The 13,509-nt window shown below is 38.7% G+C and overlaps 3 protein-coding genes across 3 annotated transcripts; all 3 read right to left on the bottom strand.

The window, feature by feature from the left end:
- Positions 1–1,912: 1,912 nt before the first annotated feature.
- On the bottom strand, positions 1,913–3,037 carry LOC143592971 (uncharacterized). The gene has a single exon (XM_077072741.1). The coding sequence runs from the start codon at positions 3,035–3,037 to the stop codon at positions 1,913–1,915; it is 1,125 nt and encodes a 374-aa protein (XP_076928856.1).
- A 543-nt stretch (positions 3,038–3,580) lies between these two features.
- LOC143592969 (uncharacterized) lies at positions 3,581–5,185 on the bottom strand. The gene is made up of 2 exons (XM_077072740.1): positions 4,468–5,185; positions 3,581–3,996 (listed from the first exon to the last, which is right to left on the bottom strand). The coding sequence occupies exons 1-2, from the start codon at positions 5,183–5,185 to the stop codon at positions 3,581–3,583; spliced, it is 1,134 nt and encodes a 377-aa protein (XP_076928855.1).
- Positions 5,186–11,100: 5,915 nt separating this feature from the next.
- On the bottom strand, positions 11,101–13,509 carry LOC143592968 (replication protein A 70 kDa DNA-binding subunit B-like). The gene is made up of 8 exons (XM_077072739.1): positions 13,342–13,509; positions 12,997–13,267; positions 12,776–12,878; positions 12,573–12,697; positions 12,251–12,474; positions 11,976–12,136; positions 11,781–11,901; positions 11,101–11,292 (listed from the first exon to the last, which is right to left on the bottom strand). Exons 1-8 carry the CDS (start codon positions 13,507–13,509, stop codon positions 11,101–11,103), a joined length of 1,365 nt encoding a protein of 454 aa, XP_076928854.1.

Below are 13,509 nucleotides of genomic sequence, written 5' to 3'. Positions count from 1 at the left end.
AAGTTGCGTGGAAACATCTTTCTATTAGCTAGCTAAAAAACATATGAAATAAAAAATAATGAAAGATGATAATAAAAGTAGGACCAGATTCTTACGATTTAATTTTTTAAAATGTAAATGCACATAGAGGTATTTCCCAAGACTGCGTTGAAGATATATCATCCAGCAGGAACTTAGATTCAACCGCATTATCAAAGACTATCAATTTTTACATTAATCCTCTGTGTTTTATCATTATTGTACTCCCGTGGTGCAACCATAAACGGAAAACGTGTGGGACCCATGTTGCTTTCTTAAGTTGTGTTTGATAAGCATTTCCATCATCCTATAAACATTTGAAAGGTGCGTTAGAAACATGAATGCGGGCCTAATGGTCAGCCAAGCATGTGATATGGCGTGATGCAATTTTTGTGCACATTTTGCATGGGTTGTTCAGATAAACTTCTTGTATTTGTAGTTTATTTAAAGTAGTGTTTATTTAGTTAATTTAGGATTTACCTTTGGTAAAGGTAAGGAGCAAGCACCCTATTATGGTTTCTGCCTCATCAGCAAAAAGAGACATCACCATTGGTGTCTGAGAACTTGGCTGACACAACATACCTGCAATATCAACCAATTGTATAGACATGATGGCCATGATTAGTAATCGTCAAAATTTTCATAGTTTCACACACCTCAATTTAGAGTAAGTTTGTGTTTTTTTGCACATTTCACATGAGTAAGCAGAACCAACATTATCCATAAGTTTGTTGTTGCAAATTTTGGAGGCGCGATAATGCATGGCTTGATCAATCTTGATGAAACTCATACATGCACGTGTAGTGTAATATACAGGCTGCAAGACAAATGTCATTGTTAGGCTAACATAATAAGTCAAAGTTGTTATGATGTTGGATGACATTATTATTACTTGTGATAATTTAGGTGATAGGTTGTTGGAAACTAATACCTTTGCTTCACCCAAAGACAGGTTGTTGGTTATATAGTGAAGTCCCACGCGATCAGAGTACATCGACGGGGCATCATTTCTAAGCCAAGGTCTGAAAGTAGACCCCACGACTTCAAAGTTCAAGACGCTTCCTTCTGAACCATACCATGTTTTTAGTTTCTGTGACTCAGGGTTGATTAAGTTAATGTCGATGATGGTTTTGGTGATTGTTGACAATGTATACCTAAAGCAATTAATCAACAACAAATAAGCAATTAAACATGGTTTATAACATGTGAATTTAAGATGTGGTTCTATTTCTGGATTACCTCCAAAATCACATATTCTTAACGACGTGGCAAATATACCTGCTGATAAAGAATAAAATGTAATATAACATAAATTAAACTTAACAAAAAAGCCAAAAAAAAAATAAAATAAAATAAAGTAACTACTTCCCTATAAAGTAATACCATGAGGTCAAAGAAAGTATTACATTTCTTTAAGCTTCTAATCACCCCGTACGTTGTATTTTCTACTTCAGCTGTTGGTTGGTGCCCCATCTTTAATTTTAAAGAATGGGTTTGGGGCGAAACAGGTCTTTCTATAAGTGTGAGGCAAAATGGGCCTGCCAAGGTCAGGTTGACCTAGGCCTGTACACGAGGTATTTTTATATCTCGAAGCAACATAATGTAGAAAAAAATAATCTTACAACAAACATGCATAGGAAATATATAAACAGTATATTGATTTGGTATATATAAAACCAAAAGTTATAAAAATAAAGAAACTCAAAAAATGAAGTTAAAATTCAGTCTGGATGTTTGAACCAATAATAAATGTGAAATCCCCTCTTTAATTAATCTGTAGCTGGTTGATGCTGCAAAATATATGCAATATTAACAGATGTATAAACAAATTCAAAATATTTATTAAAAAAAAGTTAGAAACTTTTTATACATGTCGGTAGTATGTGTTCACATGTCATTGGTCTAGGAGGATCTCTCGATAGACAACGTTATTGGTGAAAACGCCTGTTGCTGTGATCTTTTTGGATGGGTGCACCAATACTTTTGTGTTTTCCATTGATGTGCCTCTTGACAATGCCACATATAGCTGACCATGACAGAACACCGGTTCTGGTAGGTAAATACCGACGTGGGGAATAGTTTGACCCTGGGCTTTATTTATCGTCCTGGAAAAGCTCAGTCTAATTGGGAATTGTCTTCTTATTAGCTTGAAGGGAAACATGTCTTCCTCTGAGAGGCTTAGAGGGATTCTTGGGAGGAGAACTCTTTTGCCAGCATGCACGCCTACAGCTATTTCAGCGTCAATTGCATTTGGCTGGAATCCCTTGCAGACCAGTCTTGTGCCATTGCATAGCCCATCAAACGGGTTTAGGTTTTGTAACAAAATAACCGGGCATCCTATTTTCAAGCACAACTTATGTGGGGGTAATCCACCAACATTTAGTGAGTTTAAAAATTCAATTGGGTATAGGTGGTGGTGGTCATCTTCAGTTTCATCAAAACTATAGTAGACGCGCTCATCACCATTGAAAATGTCGATCATGTAATCGTTTACCTTGTCGACACTATCATTTCGGGTTGTTAAGATTGCTCTGGAGCTAATGTAGTCTGGCGAGTGTGCGTTGCTGTCAAGTGAGGGGAAGATGATGTTGATTAGGTCTCTTATAGAATTATCATTTGTGGTGAATGGTACGGCCATGGCATCGGGGATTTTGATAAAGTTGCTGTTCGTGGTTTCCTCAGTTCTGTCTCCGACTCGTAAAAGGAATTCTGAAAACCATTGATCACTAAGCGCCCTCATATTTATAGAAAGACAAAGTTTCTCTGTTGAAGACCACAAAGGAGACATTCGGAAGCTAGCGTTTACGATCTGTGCTCTAGTGGCACGCTTAACGACGGATAACACCTGTCTGAAATCACCACCCATTAGCATTAATTTTCCACCGAATGGGAGGGTGCTACCCATAATGTCTTGCATTGTGCGGTGTACTGCTTCTATCCCTTGTCGATTGGCCATGGACGCCTCATCCCAAATGATTAGTCTAGCTAACCTAATTAGCGCAGCGGTCCCGGTTTGCATTGGTATGTTACATGTGGAGTTGGTATCTAAGTGTATTTGGATGTTGAATCTTGATTGTGCCGTTCTTCCGCCTGGCATGTTATTCGTTGCGGCGCCCGAGGAGGCTGTCGCAAGTGCCAGTAGGCCGCGTGAGCGAACTTCAGCTAGCAATGCCTTATATAAGAAAGTTTTCCCAGTTCCACCAGGCCCATCGACGAAGTATACCCAGGCATATCACTATTGACGTGACTCATAATTTTGTCGAATATGTATTTGTGGTCTGAGTTTAAGGAGTGTTGAGCCTGAAGGTGCGACGGGTCTACAACTATACTGTACTCTTCTTGTATTTCACGTTATACGGTTGTTTGGAAGTTCATTGGATGCATAATGCGTGGTAGGTCGTACTGTTGCAGTGTTTTCCCCATTGAATGCAAGAAGTTACCAATTTCGTTTACAACCATATCCTGAATGTGAGAGTTGTTTAGGAGTTTTGGCGATGGTCTTCAGACAAATTGTCATAGTGGGTCGTCCATAGTTGACGGACATCTCCTGGCCGGCAGAATTTCAAAATGATTGCAAATAATCGTCGTATGGCCCTTGGAAAGTTGAAAACAGCCCTTCTGCTAGGCACTGTGATAGGGTTGTGTCGTCATCGATTAATTCCATTTCAAGAGCCGCTTTGCGAAATGTTGTGTGTTGAACACCGTTAACAGTGCGAAGGTCATCGAATGAGGTAGGGCCCCGAACATGCGTAAGAAGCAGCCTTAAGTAGTAGCGTTCGCCTTCTGCAGGGTTTGCTGAGACAATTCGTCCTCTTTGTGTCTTTCTTGTACGACGATTCCAACGCCCTAATCTACCATTCCATGTGAAGAACTTTGGGAAATCTCTGTACAAATAGGCCCTGGACGACGTGTCAGATTGGTTTTTCTCAAAAAAGGCCGTGAGCATTGTTTTCTTCTCCCTCTCTCGTGCTACAACGTCTGACATTTTGTCATTGTTAGTAAACCTGACCATGTGATTATTTGGGAGGTGTAATTGCAACGCTAAAATTGGTGGGTGGATTTGGGAAAGGGGGAAGGAAAATGTACGCCACAATGCTTCGGGGGCCGAGACGTACCGGGCGTCTTGATAGCGTTTGATTTAATTGATCACAACGTCACGGGCATCTGGGTCTATTTGTATAACTTGCTTGTCGTGTCCCTTGTAGACGTATTTGTCTAGGTATTTAACTGATTTGATACTTGAGCAGATTTCAACATTCATATGGGAGTTGAACATCATCAGGAGTTTAGGATTATATGGGACAACCCATCTATTGTCTAGCGTGCTGTTTCTAACTTGTACTTGCATCCCCATGTTCCTTCTTCTATACAATGGATACGCGTCTTCCCCTTTGGTTGTATTTTCATTAAATTATTTTGGGTACCGAGACCGACACTTTTTTTTCTCACCTTCCATGCAGTGACTAGTTGGTTTTAGGTGGCCACAGGGTCCATGCATCATATGTGCTACCACAAGGTTATGTAAGACTGGATGCGTTTGTGGGTCAGGGATTTCGGCACAGACAAATGTGTCATATTGGTCCGGGGTATGGATTTTGTGGTGTGGGTACATTACAAGTAGAAAATGTGCATGCGGCAGGCCACGTTTTTGGAATTCGATTACGTGGACGTGGTCCTTGATTGCACCAAGGACGTGTTTTTTGAAAAGTTGTTCTTTAAGATCCTCGAGTTTAGCACGAAACACACGGGAAACGAGGTCTGGACGATCTTGGGCCGTCTGTCCTAGCTTTAAGTTGTCGCATATTTCTGGCCAGTGTGGGTTACATGTCATGGTGAGGAAAATATCAGGTTTTCCGTCGTCTTGTACCAATGTCATTGCGTCGAGGTACCTGCAACGCATGTCTCGAGGTCCACCGATGAAAGACGCGGGTAGCACAATTCGCTTGCCAACCTGTGTTGGGCGCACGTCCCGAGCATTGACGCAATCAACAATTCCTTGGTACAAATCGACTCTTATTCGTGTTTGGTTGTGTTGACAGAATTGTAAACGTGACGTCTCCAATTTGATGTATACGTCCACTGTAAACTGTTGCGTCAATCTGCCGCCTAGCAGGATGGCATTTTCAACTGGACGGATCTGGAATTTGTAGGAGTAGTATTCTCTCATAGTAACTGTGTTCCTATTGCCGTTTTCGGGTGTTTTTGCGTAACGGAATGTAAAAAGTGAGTATATGGTATTTTATAAGTGATACATGTTTCGTTGTGTGCGGGTGTGCGAGGATATTCATGTACCTTCTGTGTCGTCATACAGGTGCCCGACATTGATGGGTGTTTCCGTAAGGGCCATTCCATGATGGGGTATGCGCGGATGCCATCCCGACTCTCCATTTGGGAAGAATAGGGGGGTACGACAGTGGGTCGTAGCAACCGAAGTGAGGTTGAATTTGCTGTTTGTAGTCAGGCCTGCTGTAGACGACGATGCTTCTATTAAACGCCGTTATGTCATCATTTCCTTCTACCCAAATACCAGCGACCTCTGATGTCGTGGGACGGTTGTAAACACGCTGGTCCAGCTCTACTGAAGCATTTAAAGTGACCCTGTAATTGTCAAGGGGGCCCAACTCTGAGAGCCTTCGAAAAGTAAGGGCGTATGGATTCGCGGAAAGGGCACGTGTTAGCATTTCCGTGATTGTGGATCCAGATTTGGCCATTCCAGCCGATGACGAAGCTCCGTGTCAGGGTCATAGAAATACAACTGTAAGTACCTGGGTGTTCCGTCACGAGAAACCAGTTGGTCAACGTGGTGGTATATCCCCTTATGTGCACGGAAGGTGTACACTCTGGCTCTCATGTTGTTCACCGTCTCATGCAACGACACGCCCATTGATGCGAAAGCAAAGTTTGTGTTGTAAGCCCGGATGTTTTCCCTAAAAACCTTGCCAATGTCATATTGGGAGGTGAATAACGTGTGTAGTTCAGGTGGTATCAACATTTCTGCCAACAACGTTTTCCCATTCATGTAACAAAATGTTGGGAACTCAAACTGTAGAAGCTTCGCGCCACAATGGCTGCAAGGAGTTTGGTCCTTTAGTAGACGATGGGCTGCGGGTACACCGTCATACACAAAGTTGTACGGGTCACTGTTTTCAATCCCTGTAAAGTGAGTTAAAAGTTAGATCCAGGTAAGTTTATTGTATGTATTGTTGATATGTACGGGAAAACAACCTTCTCCAATAGCTGCCGATTGGAGTGGATTCAGAGTGTTAAGTGTGGCAAATGTTGGCAGTGCATCAGTAGTTGCATTGCCAGGGTAGGTGGCTGGATGGGTGGTGTAGGTAACAGATTTTTCTCGTGGTTCATGAGTAACACATTGCTGCTGACACTGAAGTGGTTGTGTTGTTTGCTGGTCGCCTAAGTAATTTGGTGTGGTTAGCAATATCGTCGATAGCATAAAGTGATTATAGCGGTTGTTGTTTAGGGAAGTACTAACCTTGTTGTTCTGGTGGGGGGCATCCATTTGGCTTGGAGTAACCAGAGGCGTTGATGGTCCGCTTGTTTCGCCTACTCCGGTGGGGCACAATTGGTTCCTCAACCTAAGTGAAGCATGATATCTCTTGTTACGCTGACTACGTAACTCACGTGCACGGTTTGGGTCAGGGTTATCTCTTTTATACCGGCTACTCATTTTGAGTGGTTCCGTGTGTCCTGATTTGGATCGTAGTCCTTTTTTTGCCGCTGATGGTGAAGTTTTATAAAACCTACGAAATTACAAATATTCAACGATATTGATAAACTTCAAAGTGGTGCACCAATACACATGAGAATCATACTTTTAATAGGATAGTATGGAAAAAGAAACGTGAAGCACCAAACAAAGTAATATTAGTATCCTTAAATGTTTACCTAATCTCTTTTTTTACAATATAAAAACCATGTATATCAAGGCTTGAAGTTCAATCTCCTAATGGCATTTAAAACTATCAATTGAACATCTGTCAAAAGGTATACATATGTGAAAACATCAAATATAACATAGCACGTTTTGCGTCTAATCAAATGCAGCAACCTAATGCAATTTCAGTAATGACAAATTAGGAAGTGTTGATAAAGTTTGTAGCAGAAAGGCGGAGTAAAATGATTTCAGGCCAATAAAATAGTAATAAATTCCATATATGCTTATTATCTTGTTTGTCATTTATGGTTTTATCGTTTGAATATAGTGTCATAGTATACTGTCACGTGGCATTGCAGTCACTCGATGACGGTAAAGATTTATCAATATCATGTTTATTAAATCAAAGTAACATTAAAGAGATGACATATGTTTCATGCTAACATGTTTTCAGGCCAGTGTGTGGAAGCAAAACATTGATAGCCTAATAAAATCACATGACAACCCACTGACAAGAAGCAACAGATGCAAATCAAATAGCTGGTGAGACAATTGTATGAACAAACACCGCTCCGATATGTCCGCGAAACCAACTCACTGGGTAGAAACGGGAAGCTTCCTTTCCCCACTCATAGCAAACCACCTTCCAGTTGTCATGTAGTGTGTAATGTTTACCCACACCGATAAGGGTATTGGAGGGATTGGTGGACATGAGAATTTTGGGACCCAGTGTTCCCCTTGGAGTGACCAAAGTTGAAGCGTCATCTCTTGCATGCCGGTTGTAAGAAGCATATGAAAGGAATTGTGAACGGTTGACAGAATGCCTTGGAAAATTCCTGATGGTGGGACCGTAGGGAAGGGTAACTCGATGACCTGCTCCGTTGTCGTATCAAAACCAATAACCACATTTGTACCAACAACCCAGCATTCGCAAACCGTGGTACAAGTTGTTGCCACATACAGTTCCACGTGACCAATAGTAATCGTGCTTTGCGTATTCATTATCGCATTGGAAGTGTAAGTTTCTCCATCTTCCGGAATGCCTGGAGTAAATATGGGCTGAAAGGATGCCGGATGCTCGTTTTACATGTAGTACGTTGTAGTCGTTAGACGGGACACTGTAAAAGCCAACCGCATCTGCAATGTCTTCATACAACCCTTGGCCATTAGTGGTGGCTAAACATTTGTATGCAGCAGTCGTCGGGTTCCAAAGGAACAACTCTTTGGTGTCGCATAAACAAACACATAGCAAACCATCCAAATGCCCTAGTATAGCTACGTTTGTAGTGTTCTGTCCGAATGGGTATGGTATGATACTGTCTAGCACATAGTCAATAGTTTGGAAGTCCATTATGTAAATGGCGCAGTTAAAATCACGAGCTAACAATGTTCGTTGATTATCTGGAAGCGACGAACGGGAGCAGTGAGTCGTTTGAAACTCAGGTGTTGATAGTAGAGCATGCCATTGCTTGCACACGCTCTTACAGGTAGCAACATCCTTTGCCGAGAGGCAAGACAGTATGCAAAAGACAATGAGTTCTGCTGTTAAGTCAGGCATGGTCGGATGGGTCCCTAGAACTGTGCACATAGAGGCAGCGTATGAACAACAAAAGAGAAACAAAAGGGGATGTAACAATGGTTGGTGACAATACAACCCCAAGTGTATTTTAATATATCCAATTACTATGGTAAGTGTTACTTAAATATCGAATAAAGAAAGGCGATTGAATATCACATCAGAAAATTACTAAAAACGGTGACAATGAATATGTAAAATAGGTTTGTTTTGTCTGAAAACTATGTGTTATGAGTTTTGAAATAATGCATGAAATAATTTTTGATTTGAGAAGGCAGTAGTTAAGTATTATGTAACATCTTATGTCAACATCTGCACAAAGACATTGAAACTGCCCATCTAAATGCTGCAAATTGCAACACTATAACTACAACAAAAAGCACTCGGCTTCCTAAGATATTGTTTATCCAACCACATACAAAGTGAATCAAAGTATGAAGGCAACAATGAAAACCTATGAAAATTATAACTAATTATCCACCAATTAAGCACAATTTTACCCAATTTAAAAGTGAAATACCTAACATTGGAGCCGAGTATTTGTCGGTTAGCAACAAAAAAACAATCAAACCTTATGCTGAGCGGAGGCTATATTTATTTCAAATCAACAACATCATACATGCAATTTAACCGAATATACTTAAAGAAAATAGGAGCTGCTTTCGTGAGATCGTTGGAAGGGGGTGTGGAGCTTGACTGCAAACAGTGGGTATACTTATAAGAAAGGTGTGACTGCAAACTGTTCAATTGATTTCCATCTTTGAATAACATTCAATTGCATATTAATGGGAATTGCATATTAATGGGTTGTTCATAACAGAAAATTGATTTTATGGAGCCTTGATTGCACAATGATGTAGGAAGGTAACATTCAATTGGTCAGCTTGACTCCTTGTAACAGCCGGCTTGATTGGAGCCTTCAATTCAGCATTTGTCACAAAAACCTTTACCTGAACAAACACAAATACATACCAAGAGGATATAACAATATAACATCACATATTTTATGTTTTTTAAAAAAAACAGTAAGGTTATGTTATTTTCGAAATTAAAAAAAAAGTTTCAAGGTATGTGAATCACACATATGTCATGGGTATTGATCCTTTATAAATTGGCTAGTATGTAATTTTGAAAAAAGTACTCGTTAAGTATGAAAATGAAACAGATAACCAAAACAAAATAAAACAGACTCAGATGTAGGAAACAACATATAAAGAGTAAAAGACCATGAATTATTACTATATAAAAGATTAAGAGTCAACAATAGAAGTCAATATAACAATAACATGGCATAACCAAAACGCATCATCAGCATTGTATCATGTATCCAAAATAATATATCTAAATCACAAAAAATTTTGTTACAAATAATGACAACTAAAATTTGTGTAAAACATATAAAGACTTAAAAGGACAGTTACAACTATATGATGACAACTAAGATTAACAACAGCAGAACACATCAATGAACTGGGAAACCTGATGGCCCGTTTGACTATATGATGAGCAGTTTGAACAGAATCAATTAAAGCGCCTAGTTGGACCTGTTTAATTTTAATTCACTATCTGGATTGCTTATCACCAATTCGATATCTTTTTGATCCGTTTCATTTTTATACACCATATTTCAACTCGTTATATATCAGTTAACTATATTTTGAAGCTTTTCGTTTTAATTCACTATGTTTTGATCTGTCTCATTTTAATACACCATATTTTGGTGCGTTTCATCTTAAAATTACATAGTTTTGCATGTTCTATTTTAATACAACGTATTTTGATCCGTTTAATTTAGTTTACTCGTATTTTGACCCGCTCATATATTGACCCATTTCAATTTAATACACCATATATAGACTCATTTATATACCAGTTAACTATATGTTGACCATTTTCGTTTCCATTCACTATGATCTGACCTGTTTCATTTTAATACACCAGCTTTTGGCCCGTTTCACCCTAAAATGCCATATCTTGGCATGTTTCGTTTGAATACAACATTTATTGGTTCGTTCAATTTCGTTTCCCCATAACTTGAGCCGATCATATATCAGCTCACTATTTTTACCTGTTTAGTTATCATAACATAATTTTGTATATAATAATATTTATGTTACATAGAAACAAAACTTGTGACAGTTATACAAATAATATACAAGCAGGCTTAGTTAAATTCAGTTTGTGAAGTTTGAGAGAAGTTCCTTTATTAAATTACTATTGGCTTAGGTTTGCCCTTATTTGAGTTTTTAAAAACTCGTTCTCGAATAAGTTAAAGTGCAACTCGTGCAAGTGGGCTTAGTTAAAGTAATTATGTCAAGTTTGGGTGGACCTAATTAAATCAGTTATGGTTTGGGATTGACTTAATTCGAGTTTCTAACCATTCTCGAATAAGTTAAAGTGCAAGTCGGCTACTTAATACTCCTTTTGGAAACAATTTTTTTATGTAACAGATGAGTTTCTATTAAATAAAAACCATGCAAATTGCTGGTAAACGTCCTTCTATAAGCTAGGTAACAAGCATTTGAAATAAAAAATAACGATAGATGGTAACAAAAGTAGGACCAGCATCTTACGATTTCGTTTTCTAAAACGCAAATGCACAAACAAATGTGTATCAAGATTGCGTTGAAGATATATCATCCAGCAGGAACTTAGATTCAGCCGCATAATCAACCGGGCTAACAATCTTCACAGTAATCCTCTGTCTTTTGTCATTATTGTACTCCTGTGGTGCGACCATCAAACGAAAAACATGTGGGACCCATGTTGCTTTCTTAAGCTGTGTTTGATAAGCGCCTCCATCGTCCTATAAGCAGTTGAAAGGTGAATTAGAAACCTGAATGTGTGCCTAATAGTCACCCAAGCATGTGATATGGCGTGTTAACAAATAAGATGCTATAGTCACTAATAAAATCTGACTTGGTTGTTATAATTATTAATAACTGTTTGCAATGGTAACAAAATTTAGAAAAGTGATATTTAAACAGTATTAATTATTCAAATTACATAACAGGAAAACCAACTGTATTTAAAAAATATATATATAACACATGCCAATATGCAGAAGAGTAGTGCAGATCTATGTCTTCATCATTTTAGCATATTGATAAATAAGAAATCCAATATAACTATTCAGTATTGTATCGTACAAAACTGAACTAACATAAAATCTGAATATTAATGAAATAAGTTTGTGTAAGGAGATCATATTATTAAATGTTCGAATCGGTTAGCAGTATTGATTGGACAATATGTTGCTAAAATAGCGGTTGTTTTAGTTTTTTTAGGATTTACCTTTGACTTCATGTTATCAAGTTCAGTAGCAGAGCAGCCTATTATGGTTTGTGCCTCGTCAGCAAAAAGAGACATCCAAGCTTCACCATTGGTGTCTGAGAACTTGGCTGACACAACATACCTGTAATATCAACCAATTATGTACATGTCATGGCCATGATTAGTAGTCGTCAAAATCATTATAGTTGCATACACCTCAAGTTAGAGTCGGTTTGTGTTGTTTTGCACATTTCACATGAGTAACCGGAACCAACATTATTAGTAAGTTTTTTGTTGCAAGTTTTGCAGGCGTGATAATACATGGATTGGTTAGTCTTGATGAAACTCATGCATGCACGTGTAGTGTAATATACAGGCTACAAGACAAATGTAACTGTTAGGCTAACATAATAAGTAAAACTTGGTAAGATGTTGGATGTCATTATTGTTACTTGTGACATTTTAGGTGATAGGTTGTCGGAAGCTAATACCTTTGCTTCACCCAAAGACAGGTTGTTGGTTATGTAGTCAAGTCCCACGCGATCAGAGTACAACGACGGGGCATCATTTATAAGCCCGGTTTTGAAAGTGGACCCCACATATTCAAATTTCGTGGTGCTTCCTTCTGAACCATACCATGTTTTTAGTTTATGTGACTCAGGGCTGTTTGGGTTTATGTCGATGATAGTGTTGGTGATTGTTGACAATGTTATACCTAAAGCAAATAATCAACAACAAATAAGCAAGACGTAATTAAACATGGTATGTAAGCATGTGCATTTAAGATGTACATAGGTTGGCTTTATAGATTACCTCCAAAACCAGATACTCTTAACGATTTGATTGCAACAATGGGTGAGGCATCAAACATGTCCAGCAGTTTGTTACCAATGCCGGTGGCAAGGGGGGCCCACAAAGATACAATTACTGACTTTATCCTGAAAGATCAACAAGCAAACCGACGCACGTATAAAAGGGGATATAAATGGTAAAGCGGCTTATAAAAGTGGTGTTACGTGTCATCGGCTATAGTTATGTCACGTTTTGGAACGATCTCGTTATCAACTTTCCTTCGGATGCTCATAGATGATGATACATGTTGTATGAAACCAATAACATCTGCACTTAATAATTGAAAGAGGTAAAATTGTAAGTAAAGGAACATATTTACTTAATAAATTAAAGATTTCAAATTGTAATTATATGAAGATACAAAGATATACTAAAAGTTTAATACCAATCAGTTCTTTTTTATGTAGATATTGGCCTAGTTGATCAATTGGGACAAAGTTGAACTTTGTTTCCGGGATTAAAACTGGTTCGTTAACTGCCTCCTCCACTTGTGAATTTTCATTCAAGGTCATTTCATAATCATTGTCTACACAATTGTATGTTTTGTTAGCCCTTTTTAAGTATCCGCTCGATATGTAGTAAACTTTCCCCAGATCGAATACTTCAAAAAACTTCCTTGCAGCGGTGTTAAACATGGTTGCTTGAATTTGAGTACCCTATAATTATATTTGTTATAATCTCCATATGTTTGTAATAATATATAATGAGGATTGAGATAACGGAAACTTACGTCGTCGTCAGTTAGCTCGACACTAAAAACATAGCCTTCACCGCGTGTGTTGTTGTAGTGACGCATGGGACCTTTAGCTGTGAGACGCACTTTAATGGTCCAGTTTCCTTGGTACGGGTTCAAGGAAGCGAGGAGGTAAACCTGCCTTGGTATAGACGTACTTGACAT

The sequence above is a fragment of the Bidens hawaiensis genome, unplaced genomic scaffold (assembly GCF_021521415.1).
Source record: "Bidens hawaiensis isolate Kalapana, Puna unplaced genomic scaffold, B.hawaiensis_p1.1 tig00041608_1, whole genome shotgun sequence".
Classification (NCBI taxonomy): Eukaryota; Viridiplantae; Streptophyta; class Magnoliopsida; order Asterales; family Asteraceae; genus Bidens; species Bidens hawaiensis.
Note: the sequence above shows the minus strand (reverse complement) of the source record. Positions and strands in the feature narration are given on the sequence as shown.

What these genes read in the sequence shown, in the direction of transcription:
- LOC143592969 (XM_077072740.1), bottom strand. Translation starts at nt 5,185, where the DNA reads ATGAGAGAATACTACTCCTACAAATTCCAGATCCGTCCAGTTGAAAAT. An exon ending in AACTAGTCACTGCATGGAAG is followed by an intron (nt 3,997 to 4,467) that starts GTGAGAAAAAAA and finishes ACAAAATGTCAG; the next exon opens with ACGTTGTAGCACGAGAGAGG.
- LOC143592968 (XM_077072739.1), bottom strand. Translation starts at nt 13,509, where the DNA reads ATGTCAAGTACGTCTATACCAAGGCAGGTTTACCTCCTCGCTTCCTTG. An exon ending in TGTCTTTGGGTGAAGCAAAG is followed by an intron (nt 12,137 to 12,250) that starts GTATTAGCTTCC and finishes TTTGTCTTGTAG; the next exon opens with CCTGTATATTACACTACACG. An exon ending in CAAACCGACTCTAACTTGAG is followed by an intron (nt 11,902 to 11,975) that starts GTGTATGCAACT and finishes TTGATATTACAG; the next exon opens with GTATGTTGTGTCAGCCAAGT.
- LOC143592971 (XM_077072741.1), bottom strand. Translation starts at nt 3,037, where the DNA reads ATGCAAACCGGGACCGCTGCGCTAATTAGGTTAGCTAGACTAATCATT.